The 13,192-nt window shown below is 41.9% G+C and overlaps 1 protein-coding gene across 3 annotated transcripts in view; it reads right to left on the bottom strand.

The window, feature by feature from the left end:
- Positions 1 to 13,192, bottom strand: part of XPO6 (exportin 6) — a 58,012-nt gene that overhangs the window by 26,941 nt on the left and 17,879 nt on the right. For all 3 annotated transcript variants that reach the window (XM_072877844.1, XM_072877845.1, XM_072877846.1), the window contains exons 3-7: positions 12,603 to 12,715; positions 9,293 to 9,490; positions 6,449 to 6,608; positions 5,971 to 6,048; positions 107 to 560 (exon numbers count right to left, since the gene is read on the bottom strand). In XM_072877844.1, coding sequence (XP_072733945.1) covers positions 107 to 560; positions 5,971 to 6,048; positions 6,449 to 6,608; positions 9,293 to 9,490; positions 12,603 to 12,715 — 1,003 coding nt within the window. The remainder of the gene's footprint in view (positions 1 to 106; positions 561 to 5,970; positions 6,049 to 6,448; positions 6,609 to 9,292; positions 9,491 to 12,602; positions 12,716 to 13,192) is intronic.

The following is a 13,192-nucleotide window of genomic DNA, read 5'->3' as shown; positions in this document are numbered from 1 at the left end:
AAAAAAGGTGATTAGACACACCATGCATGACCACAAAATAATAAAGACAGTCCTTTAGAAAGCAAGAGGCCCTAGCACAGCTACTTAGCTGCTTGATTGCTCTTACCTTTCATCCAGTTCCTCTAGCCGGCTCTTCACCGTATGGGCGTTGTTCTCCTTGGTAATCTTCTGCAGGAGGTAGAAAGTCTGCTGGAACATCCGTAGCAAATACTCTTCAAACTCCATTGGCACGCAGTTCTTAGACATCAGTTCATTGATGCAAGACATAGCCAAGACGCCAAGTCGGCCACGCTCCTGTCCCAACACCGAGTTCTGGCTGCTGCCGTTGACAGAAGACATCTTCCGAACGCGGGTGTCGCAGCCAAAGCGAGCAAAGTGGAAAATGGTGGTGAGGAGTGATGGGGTGATACTGGTAGACAAAGGGATCCAGCTGAAGAGGTGTGCCAGGCACTCCAGTGCCAGGGAACATATATATTCACTTTCTGTATCGAGGATGGGGATTGGCTGGTTCAATAATTTGGCCGCACTGGGACTCTGCAACAGGCTACTTAACAGGTCACCTAGGAAACAAAGGACACATCTGCATTATAAATCAAGGTAATGACCTTCAAATGGTGCAACTGCCAGCCCTGGCTATAAAGCAAAGGCCATCAGAGCCTCTGGCACTCAGCAGGTTAGTACAAAGATTTGTCCAAGATGAACTAGTGATTTTTGTACTGCGGAATTTTCTGAACTTTTATTCAGATGATAACAGCAATGCTATGGGGTGCATTTTAGGAACTTATTATAAAATTCACTCCCCTCACAAGGTTGAGTATCCTTGATGTAAGCTTGTACAAGTTCTCCGGCACATCCATGTTACACTGAACCTTGGCAGAGCTGCTTCTGCTTGTATGTGACAGCTTGTGGATGATGTAAAAGCAGAGGTACTGAGTCACACCAAGAAGCCTACATGGTACGGCACCTTTTCTCAGTGATCAAAAGCCCACAGTAGGCACAGATCACATTCCTCAGCCTCCAACCACTCACATTACAAAGGCTTCCCGAGCCAGGTGGGGTTTGAAGAATTCTGCACAGCCTCAGGATTTATCTTCCATGACTTTATCCAGTCTCCAACTACAGCCACATAAACTTAGTATTTGCAACATCCTGTGACAGCATTCCACAGCTTAGCTATACATTGTATAAAGATGGTTTTCGTTTGGGGCCTGGCAGCTGCTAGTTTCATTACCTACCTCCAGTACCCAAACAGGGAAAAGAAATAATCTCTTTCCATTCACTTCCTCCACGTCACTCAATAGCTTTCTATTGCAGCTCCTCACTCTCAATTTCTTTGAGAGAATGAAGAGTACTATTTTTCTTATTACTTAAACATGGAAGCCATTCAATACCCTCAATCATCTTTACTGCCTTTCTGCAAAGCTTTTGTTTGTACTCTACACCTCTTGATACAGGAAGGCCAGAACTGCAGCCACTATTCAGGCGCAGATGAACCTTAATTCCATACAGCACCATAGCAGTTATCTGGTTTTGACTGCTACCAATCGAAATTTTTGTAGAATGATCTGGCCTAACGCTCAGAAGTTAATCCTGCATACCGAGGGTGAGTTTGGAGCCCATGATTTGTCATGAGATGAGTATTGCTCTCCTTGCCCAAACGCAGGTTACACTTATCCGCATTGCATTTCACCTCCCATTTGCCCAGAGACATGCAAGATCTTCCTGCAAGTCTTCAGTCATACCTCCTTTTCACTATTCTGACCGTCTTGGTGCCGCCAGCAAGCCTCCTTGTCTCTTTACTGAGCCCTTTTCCCAGGTCTCTAACAAGCATGTCCACGAGCACAGCCCCAAGCAGTATTCCGCAGGTGACCTCCCCCCTCATGGCAAGAGGGGACCATTTCCTTTTACCTCCTAGCCAATTTTTCAACAATGCAGAGACTCCCCTTATCTCTGATGGCCTTCGCTTTCTCAAAAGCTTTTAGCAGGAAGCATTCTTGACAGCTTTATGGAAATCCAAGCAGACACCACCAGCTAGGCTGCCCTTCCCACAGAAGCTGCTCACTAACTCCCATGCTTCCACAGACCACATGCTGAAAACCTATTCACCTTCCCCAGATTATTCAATACACTTCTCTTCCTTGAGTACAGATTATCTCCTCACCTTTAGAAATCCACAGGCACTTGCTACATTACAGAATTTAAAGTTCTCCCCAGAAAATCTGAGTAATTTTTTTTTTTTTTTTAAAGTGAAATGACCCAACATACTAGGAATACAAAAATAACAGATGGGATTTACTGAGCCATTTCCAAAGTACTCAAAAGGATGCATGATGAACAGATTCCTCTTAAGTCCCCATTTTTCATCAAGATCAGTGTCTTGCATCACTAAATTCATAACTCCCTGTCATACCTTATCACTGTTTCTTTCTCCTTTGCACCAGGAATTTAAGGCATCATGCTACTTCAGCTGAATTAGATAACCCTGCACTTAGTCTTAATACTAAAGCAGCCCCCATGGTAACATTCACAACTATACATATGCTGCAGGGCAAGAGCTGCTTGCATTGTGCTTTTACAGAAGCAGACATGCTTCTTTCAAATGTCCAGTCCAGCAAACTCCACAAAAATCAATGAGAATCAAAGATTCTCATCTTTTAATCCATCAACACCAGAAACTGTAAATTAGGTCCCTGTAACTCAGAGCAGTTGGTCTGAGTGCTTTGCACCCAGTTAAATGACTATAGCTTAAAATCCCTTAAACTCTGAGTTTTATTTGGTGTCTTTGCAAACAGGTGATAAGTTCACAGGATCAACTGCATTCAGGCAGAAGGAGAAAACTCTCGGGGAGGGGCTGGGATCAGACTAGCTCTGCAGTAGTAAGCATCAAACATTTCTCTTACTCATTTGTTTACCATACATGAGTGAATATGCCTAAGGAAGGGATTCATCAAGTAAAAAGCGATAAATCACACAAAGACAACATTTGGAGGCTGAGAGATTATTGCTGAGTAAATTCTATATTGATGCAGTAACTCAAATGTTTCCCAACACAGGACATTATCAGAGTTCCTTTGCCTAAGTGGTATGAGAAACGAGTTTAACATTGTCTTCAAGTGCTATTTAAAAACTATGCAAGACTTGCAAGTAACCATTTTACTCTGCTTCCCTGTACAAAAAAAGGAAGCATAGGTTTTCCAAGTTCCTAAAGAGATTTTGGCTCTGACTGAAGATATTAAACATTTATAGGGACTCTGAAGCTTATTTTGCTTTTTGGAACACATTTGATTTCACCTGAACGTAAAGAGAAAATGGTGGTGGCCTCATCTAAGCAACAAAAAAGTTTAAGCATCAGCAATAAACAGGAATACTTTGCTGCATGAATGAGACTCAAATATAACAATATGTGGGTAAAAAGATTTAGTCAGCTTACAGATTTCACAAATTTTAAGGACAGAGAAACAATTAACATCTCCAGTGTAGAATTTAATGGCAGGGTTTCACTAAACCCGTGTTTGTCCCATAGTTCACCTTCCAATCATGCATTCACCTCTGCCTGCAAAGAAAGACCAGTAGATGTGCAACGCCCAGACTGCCACTCACTGCTACCGACTTGTGTGTCCAGCTTTAAGCCCCATAGGTTCTCTACGTTAGCAACCCTATCAGTGCTCTTACTCCACTCTGCGAATCTTTCGACTGATCGTACCGCCAAATTGTGACCCAAGGGACATGTGGTTAACAAAGAAAGTAAAGAAAAGAGTCCTTCACAAAACACAGAAAGCGAGCAAGCCGTGGTCAAGAGGGAAGCACTCAGTGCTCTTCCTTTTCGACGTCAAGAACTTGAAGCACAACCAGTTTTAACATGGAGAGAGTAGTTAAGGCAGAGCACAGAAAAAAAAAACAGAGCAAGTTTCATATAAACAAGTTTGCACAGGCAGGACCCAGTGAAATTAAGCCTGAACTTCTAAAGGAAGAGTCAGTGTAGTCTTAATTACTAGCAATTATCTTGAAAATACGCTGTGTAAGAAGTTTGTTTGTTTTCCCTGAAAGCGGAGAAAGGAAAGACCCAGAACAGAAATGCAGCATACTTTCACTTTGAGAAATATGATCTGAAGTCATGAGGTGAATACAGAGGTGGATGAAAAGCTGCCTCAGCACAAGGACCATCCAGCAACTCACCAAGGAACTGAGAGGACATCTCAAACAGGCTTCCACTGACAATCAGCCCAGAATTTGTTCCACTGGTCATTTTTTTTTATTACAACTCTAGATAACACCACAGATTTTCTGGGTTGTATCAGTTTAAGCTGCTAGCACCTCAGAACAAACCAGTGTTAGTTTTTTCCAGGATAATTCTGGAACCTGCTGTTCCCAGTGCAGTAGCCCCTGCTGCAGGCATGTCCTCAAATGTGCCGGCATTAACCAGCATCTGCTAGTGTGCACCTGGGCTCCCCGAGCAATTCAAGCTGTTTTGTACAAACACAGCATCATTCTTGGCCATGGAGGCACTTGCTACCAACAGTTGATACTAACATAAATCAGCTTTTTACCGTGGAAGACCCCAATCTTACTCAACGTCACACCAGAGTACTGAGGCTCTTGCTGCCAGGGTGGGTGAAGCTGGCACTCCTGCCCTCTCCAAACAGCACGTTCACTCTTGCCAAGTGATACTACAAGTTTTGTTCTTTTCTGTTAATATCCATTTTTTCGCCCCAACCTTGTGCTAGCTGCAGCAAAATCCACCCCCCACCTAAAACTAAGGAAATATTTCTTCCCATTTAAGTTTGTTTTGTATATAAACATGAAAGTGTCTTAAGCTCTTCTACAGGAAAGCAGCACTTGAAATTCTGCTCCAACTCAAACTTAAACTTGAAAGTTTTAACACTAACCAAAACATTAACAAAAGCTTATCACAGGCAGCTGTCTTAAGCTGACTAGGGCAATCTGGCCACAAGGAAGTGATCTACAACTCTCAATTAACTGTTTAAGGTCCCAAAGACAAGTGAGACACAGGTACATGATACAACTGCGTTAACTCACAGAACACACTGCACCAAGCACAACTCGATACCAGTATGACCCTGGAGAAAGAAATATTGGATCCACAAGTGCTTCACCTTCTCCCTATGCAGGTAAAACCACGTATTACGGGTTCCCAGAGCCTAAGCCCTTCTTTTTCCTTGTTAAAAGCAGACAGAGCCAAGATCAGACAACACATTGATTTCACTGCATCATGGTATTTCTTCTCACTTTGTTTTCCAAGAAGCAAGAACAAGGGCACCACAATCTGCTGGACAATGCTTGGGCGAGCTGAATGTAACAGCGACCCGTGTTACATCAAGGCACAAGAGAAACTGGTAGTCATCAAGATCAGCTTTATGCCTGGGGTGACCCTATACGTGTATCCCCTATTTAGCCATAACAGGATAAGCGAAATGTATGCAAAGTGCAAGGACATAGAAATATTTTGAAGGTAACTAAGAAATGTATATGTAAATGAGTTTAGATCAGATAAACACCCACGCAAAAGACTAACAGGAATAGGTAGAAAACAAACTTTCACAATATATATGCACAAGGCCCTAGCCACCTTTTTTTTTTTTAGTTAGGGCTTCAGTTTTGCTCCACTCTGGCTTTTGATGTGCTTACAGCTGAAATTCATAAAGGACAATGCCAACTCACTGACATTAGAGCATTTTGCATTGATGTTTTAGAAAGCTTTTTGCCATCTGAGGACAACAAGAAGCTATATGTGCACTCTTCAGTGAGGTGGCATTTTCAGTGAGGCAGCCCCTGCAGTGGAAATTGCTTCTTCATGTAAGGTTTGTCTTTCAAACCAGAAATTTCTTGGCCTATGAAAAGCTCTAGGAAAGGGTTATTACAAGAGGTTAGACAGTAAAGGAAGGAATCTACATCTGATATTGCAAGTTTAAGTATATGGAAATAATATCTTGTAGCTTTAGCCATCCTTACCACTTTCTCCTGAGGTTGGGGATGGTGGTGGAGTGGCAGCAGTAACGCTGTGTTTGTCCCAGATGCTCTCCAAAATACCTGGCCAAAGAGATATTTTTCAGAACAGTCTGCTAAAAGACAGATTGATCTAACAAACATACTGGAGACTGCAAGGGAACTTCAGTAGAACACATCTTTAGTGCACTGACAAGGAACACTGTCTTCTCTTAGTGAGCCCAAAGAAATTACCAAGTGCTTATCCACACAATCCCAATTCCTCTTCATAAAGAGGAGGACATATGTAGCTATACAGCTGCTCTGCTACACAAGCTTGTTTCATAGTAAACTTAAGGGTAGAGCTGAGCGTTCAAACTGCAGAAGCAGCCACTACATCGCCCACACGTTGCTTCACTGAACCCAGAATGTGCAAGCTTGCTAGCATGGTAGGGATGGTGAAGGAGGACGTTTGTTTCAATCCTGCAAGTGCTGTAACTCATACCTGTGAGGAGCCCAAGCACTGTTTGCACCTGGTCTAGGAGCAGCTTGCGTAGCTCTTCTTTCCGGGCTACACTAAGATCTTCCCGTGGACATGCCAGTTCTTCCGAAGTAGTTTTCAACATGATCAGTCCCAGAGGAGTGGTCACAGGAGACTGAATTAACTGAGAGGAAAAGACATGAATGTAACATGTGATGATAACATCCTGCAAAGCTATCAGCTGACAAACAGGGGATTAGTAACACTATTAGCAGTTTACAAGTGCTTCAAGACTGAGGGAATATCAGTTCCCACAGTCTGCGGTGCTGCATGTTGAGGGAAGAGAACTGCAAATATTTGATTTCCCGAGACATTACTCTACGATGTTGCAACAGTTCAAGTACCACGGGAATCCTTGGAGTTTCAAGAGAGCTTTCATAATGTCATTGCACACATTCTCTGTTCCAGCAGCATGTTTACCAGTAATAGTTTGTTCCTTCTGTTTACTGCTTTCTGCTGACATCATCACTTCTCAGAATTGCCTCAGCACCAGCAGTTTCACCATGTAACAGGGCTGCCACTGCAGCCACGCTCAGGTAGGGAGCCTGCACCACCAGCCAAGCAGTTTCCCATTAAAAAGCCCATCCCTCCCCACACAGACAAAAAGCTGCAGCCAGTATCAGATGACACCAGAACACAGCTAAGGGATCCTACCTCTCCTTGCATCTGTATTGCATCTCAAACTGCAAATCACATTTACCCTAAAGAGAGTAACTTCCACCACATGCAGGAATAGGACTGGAGAAAGCAATGATTTTTGCCTTCATTAGCCACTGGGATATTTTAAAGACACATTCAAGTGGAACAAAGTTTTATTTTCAGCTGAAAGACAACACTGCTCTTCACTGTTGACCTGGAACATCCAAAACGATTTATGCACTACTCCCTCTGGGAGAAAAAAAGTCTAAAGCCAATCACAATTACTACAACTAATCCTTGAAGTCATAAATTCTGTAATACAGGCTGACTTTGGTCCTAATCTCCCTGACCCACCAAATGAGAGACAGGCTGAGTTAACACTGCTAAGGCCACACAGTTTGGTGAAATACATGGGTAAAAAAGCCCATCCAAAAGCTCTCAGTCTAAATGTACGTGAGCTTGGCTTTCAGAAAGGAAGCACAATGGCACAGGAGCAGACAGCTAAAGAATTAAATGAAATACAGAACTTATTAACAAGTTGCAAAGAGACTGAACATCTCTCAGAATATTTTCTGACAATACCAGGAAGTTTAGCAATACCATGCACCGGCACTTTGGTAATGTTAAAAAATTTTATACCTCTAAGGAAGTAGCGCTTTCTATGTAGAATTACTGTTTTTGCATAATAACAATACAATAGTTCAAGTTACTTTTCTTCTTCACCCCTCCAATGGTTCAGTAAAAGTTTTAGAGACTACTTAGAGTACTGGGATACAATTTAATGCTAAATAATCAAACAGTTGCTTCAAATGATCTCAGAAGAAAGTCTTGAGACAGGACTCATCTGCAACTCTGAAAGCAAGTCATTCTGCTCCTGTGCTACTCTTCATTATTTTGAGGTCCTGAAGTTCAGTATTAAGTGTTTTTCTTCCACTTTCTCTGAACATTTTTGGAAGGTGTCTGCTATAGAAATTAATTTATAGGAACATTTCCATCCGCAGCTGAGTTCACAAGGAGAGGCTTAAGGAAAAAGAGATACCCCAAGTGGGCTCTGCAATCAATTAAGATAACCTCCAAAGTGCTAGAAAAGCAAGAAGAAGCTCAGAAAGCATTTCAGTTCAGATCCAGGTGAAATGAAAGCCCAAACTGTAAGTGTAGACAGTTGTCTCAGAGTACTTATTGTCAAATTGACAATTCAGGAAAAAATTGCAGCATGTCACACTACATCACTACAGAAAGCTATCTGAAAAGAGGTTACACCAGTTAGTAACAAGCTCTGTAGGTCAAGTTGTCATTTTTTAAATTCTGTAATTAATACTAGATCTATTTGTCTTAACAAATAAACTCCTGACACTCAAGGACTTTTACTTAAATAACTGCCTTGTGGCTTGCCTGTGGGCATAGCTGCATTCAAATCATGTAATTATGTCAGCAGAAAAAGACCGTGCAGCACTTCAGTTTACACGCAGCCTCTTTAAGCCAATTATGAACAACTTTGAGAGAACTGGAAACAAAGCACTCAAACCAAAAGAGGAGGTTTGCACCAGCCTAGTTAGGCTCCAGCAGCAGTGAGCTGTTAGCCTGGCTCAGGCTTCACTGTGAAGGTGCTGAATTACAACCAACATTCAAACTAAGGGCACTGTCTCAGCCAGGATCCTCAAATACATACTCTAGTCTTCCTGCAAGAGCCCTCTTAAACACCCCAACAACATTCCATTAGTGACTTTACATGATGAGGTACCAAAGATTTTAGGGTATCTTTGGCTATTAGGTGAAAAATCTCCAACAGCTACATTCAGAAACTTCGCTTTTAAGAATCATCCCATTCAATCACTCTGTGATTAATCCAGAGTTTTACTGACTTTTTTCTTTAAAGAACAACCTACAACCCATACATTTTCAACAATTACTCCTAAATATTTAAAATTCAAAGTGCAGTTGATACTTGTTGCACAGTATTGTTCCTTTGTCAAAAAAGGTATAACACCAGGAAGAAATGTAACATGTAGGAAGCTAGGGGTTATCTGCAAAGTTAAAGAAAAAGGAATTTAAAAAGCAACTCTGTTTTTCATGTATTTATTTAATCTTCGTCAAGGGAAGTCACTACTCAAGGAAACAAAATAATGTGTCTCTGAATGAAACCAAGTTTTCCCTTCAGAAACTTCTTACCTGCAAGATGTTAGTGAAAAAGTCATGGTAGAACATTGGCCAGTCTTGCCGGCCAATATCCACAATGACTTTGCAGAGTTTGTTCCTGATGAAGTAAGGCAGAGTTTTATGGTGAGCTAAAAGGAGCTTGGGCAGGCAGCTGCGGATCTCCATTTTGTCTTGTGATGGGACCCCAAGCCACATCTTATTGATTAGGTTCTGGAAAAGAAACAGACCTCCCAAATGAGCTCATCTTAAACGTGCTTCACTGAAGTTAAACAGCGAGAGAACATGGACACGTAATGGAGGGATAGAGCACCAGGCAGAGCTGTTGCATCTTAAGCCCCAGGGCTGACAATGCACAGACAGGAAAAAGGCCATAGCTTTCAAACCTATCCAGGCCTCCCACTGACCAAGCATGGTCAGTTAACAACTTAAGCATCTACATTTGATGTAGTTCAACCTTCTCTGCTACCATGGGCAGACCTGTAGATAAGGAAAGAAGCAGGTATTAGCAGGCTAAATAGAAGATGTTTCTCTCGTTAGAGCTCTGACACAAGCTCGCTGGGCAAAGAGCTGAAATTTAAGATGCTTTAACTGCTCAGCAGTCCAGTACCACCCCCGACATCTTTAACAACACGTAGAGGTGAGTGTGTGCAAACTAAGCTCGGCAGAACAAGAGCAGCTTGGAGGGCAAACCCCGCATCAGTAACTAACTTCGAATAAGCTTTGCTACCTAATGGGATACTCGGGCAATCGAAGACAGGGATGGCTCAAGCTGCTGAACAAAACTCACTGAACTTGTCTCCTACAAGCCACATAGTGTACAGGGATGAGTTCTAACAAAAAAAACCAAAACCCCACCCCCACCACAATAGCATCAGATTTGTAGAAGCCCTCCAATATCAGACTTTCACAAAGGATGGGTTTCAACGCCCCAGAAATTGCTACCAATATCTCTTTGAACACACCAGCATTTCTATTAACTGACAAGTGACAGCAACCAGCACATTACCATTTTAACTGGGTTTGGGTCAAGCACAACTAGTTGGCATGCATATAAAGTATTTCCACTATCTTTTAACCCTGGACACCTAAATTTTCCTCTTTAAAGGGGAAGCATAGCCTGTATGAAGCAGGAAAAAAAAAAAGAGGGGAAGCAAGTTTGTTTTTTGATGACTCTGATGCTACCTGGGTCTCCTGAAGCCAAGCTGGAAGGTTGCTGTCGGAGTGACTGCCTTGCAGTGACAGGGCACCACTTTAAGAGAAAGCTTTTAGTCCACTTAAAGCCAGACAAAATCCATAAGAAGGCAGAGGTGCAAATTGCTTTCCTGCCACACTACGATCCCATTTAGGGGCTCTGGAGCATTAGGAGCTGAGCCTCTCAGGATAACTTACTGAGGAGGCCTGCTACTGAGGCAATGTCTGTACCCATCTGCAGGCATATAGCTTAGAGAACTGAAAAGCAGGAGATACTGCAAAGTGGTTTGTTGCAGAAAATGGAAGATTATTTATGGTCAAAGCAGATCCAATTCACAGTACAGACGTACTGTACAGAGTACGGTTCACAGTGGAGAGGTACAGAGGTATATTTACACCTTAAGTGCCTCAAAGAGGCTGCTTTTGGGTTTTTTTTGCAGAGAAGATCCAGAAATATTGCTTAAAAACAACGATGACCCAACCAAATGAGAGTTCCTCAATGCAAATCTAGAATGAGAATTTCAGAAGCCCCAATAAAACTGGAAGATGCTTTAGCTTAAATATTCATGCTTTAATGCCCACCGAGTTTTGTCCTACTTATTTGACCTGAATGTGGCAGCTTTCTCCACCTGTGAAATGTTTTTGGGAAGATTTTCTCTCTTCCAAAGGCAAGAAGTGAAAACGGTTCATCTGGAAGGGGGCCATGAGGATTTTTATTCCAGATCCACTTTTAACTTCCTAGACATTCTAGAAAATACAACCTTCTCAGGAACTTTTGGGAATGATCCTTGTGTTTATATACACGCTTTTACTGACATTCAGACAGCTGAAGACTGATGAAGTTGCAGATTACGACAGACTACGGCTAAGAGGACCAGTCAAATGCACAGGACTACAGCAGTTAACTTTGAAAATTCAAGCTCCTCAGGGGAGAGATCCTAATCTCTCAGCTGAGCTGTGGACTCACGTCCCTCACTTTACACTTGGACAGTGATTTCTTTGTTTGCTTAGTTCTGGGCACAATTGTTTTTTCAGTACTACTCCCCCCCCCCCCCCAAGCAGAGGCTCAGTATTCAAACGTGTTTTCCTCTTCATAAAAATCAGTTTGATTATTGCAAGCTGCTGCTGCGTGACACCCATCCCCAGAGCAGGGAACAACTCCCACACCATTTGTCACCATTACCCCTTTTTGAGAGGAAGGCAAACCAGATTCAGTTTGCAGATCGAGTCCAGACTCCCTATGCAACCCCAGATAAATAAAGGGAATATTTTAAGTGAAGAAGTCAACAACAACGGTGCGGAAAATTTGTCAAAACAACATAACTTTTAAGAACAGCATTGTTTGCTCTATCTAAAAAGTGGCCCACTGCAAAGGATATAAACCCCCTCTGATTTAGGAGCACAGCTCAGACTGCCAACCTGGCCAAGAACACAATACAGAGGCCACAAATGGACCCGGGTGAGGCGTGACATTGACCAAGCCCCAGAAGACAGGGAAAGACACTGCACTGGTCACAGAGAAATCAGTTGATAAAACAGAGCTGTTCACAGAATACTTTTGTTTCTTCCAGTAGATACACAAATCAATATTTAGGCTTTTAACCATAACTTTGTTCTTTTATAAATAGGTAAAGAGTGGGATGTGGTCTTCTAAAAGAGACCTTACGTCTACAACTAGCACATAAGCTTGCAGGATGTAGCTCAAGAGCATCAACCATAACCACGAGATGTCAGAAAAATAAAAGCAACTTTGTCCTCCCTCTTAGCATTAAAGTTTGCAGTAGCTAGTATCAGGTAATTGTGCACGTATTTCTGACCATAAAAAGAGTATAAAAGCAATAGCACTCTTAAAAGCATTGTGCAGAAAACTCAAGCAGCCTCTGAAACTGTAGGTAATTTGTACTTAGAGATGCCAGGAAATTAATTCTTCAATTTGTGTACAAAGATTCATATTCTCCTACTCTTAGCCTGCCATTAAGCAACCTCTCTAGGAGACAGCAATAAAAGCATCCTTTATCACCGTACTTACTAGGACTGTCATTTTAGACAAACATTTTCAAATAAAATCGATTGCCATATACAACTGCACCAGACAGAAAATGCACTAAGCAGGCAACACTACACATCTTACCTCAAACACGGTCAAACTGTACATCATTACATAGTCGTTTCTTGTACTTGACAGGAAATAGAGGCAGAATCTCCAGGCTCCTATCTGCTGGGCGAAGTTATTTAAAAGCTCCTCTGAAAAAATAAAGAATTAAAAAACTACATTAAAATTCTTAAGCTGTAAACAAATCCGTAACAACATATACTGATAGCACAATAACACACTGAGCATGGAAGAAACCCCATGTTCAGGGAATGACTCAATCTGGAGGAGGGAAAAAAAATAAAATCACACTCCAAAGCATTAAAAGCCATCTAACAATAGGCTTTAATGAAAACAAAATAGGTATGTCATTTTCAAATACAGTTTTGACATAAATCCTACACCAGACTAATAGCTGAATATTAAAACAAATCACAAATTATATTACGAGCATTACCATTTTATCTATAAAAGCCAAATGTTGGGATACCAGGTCACTGTGAAAGACTAGGAGTACTTCAGATCACACACAGCGTTATAACACACCCGTGGCTTACTGCAATTGCTCCAAGAGCCATTGACTTTGCTGTAGGTCAGCATATCAAAAACCTCTCCAAACACTCGGGTAC

The sequence above is a fragment of the Ciconia boyciana genome, chromosome 13, assembly GCF_034638445.1.
Source record: "Ciconia boyciana chromosome 13, ASM3463844v1, whole genome shotgun sequence".
Classification (NCBI taxonomy): domain Eukaryota; kingdom Metazoa; phylum Chordata; class Aves; order Ciconiiformes; family Ciconiidae; genus Ciconia; species Ciconia boyciana.
Note: the sequence above shows the minus strand (reverse complement) of the source record. Positions and strands in the feature narration are given on the sequence as shown.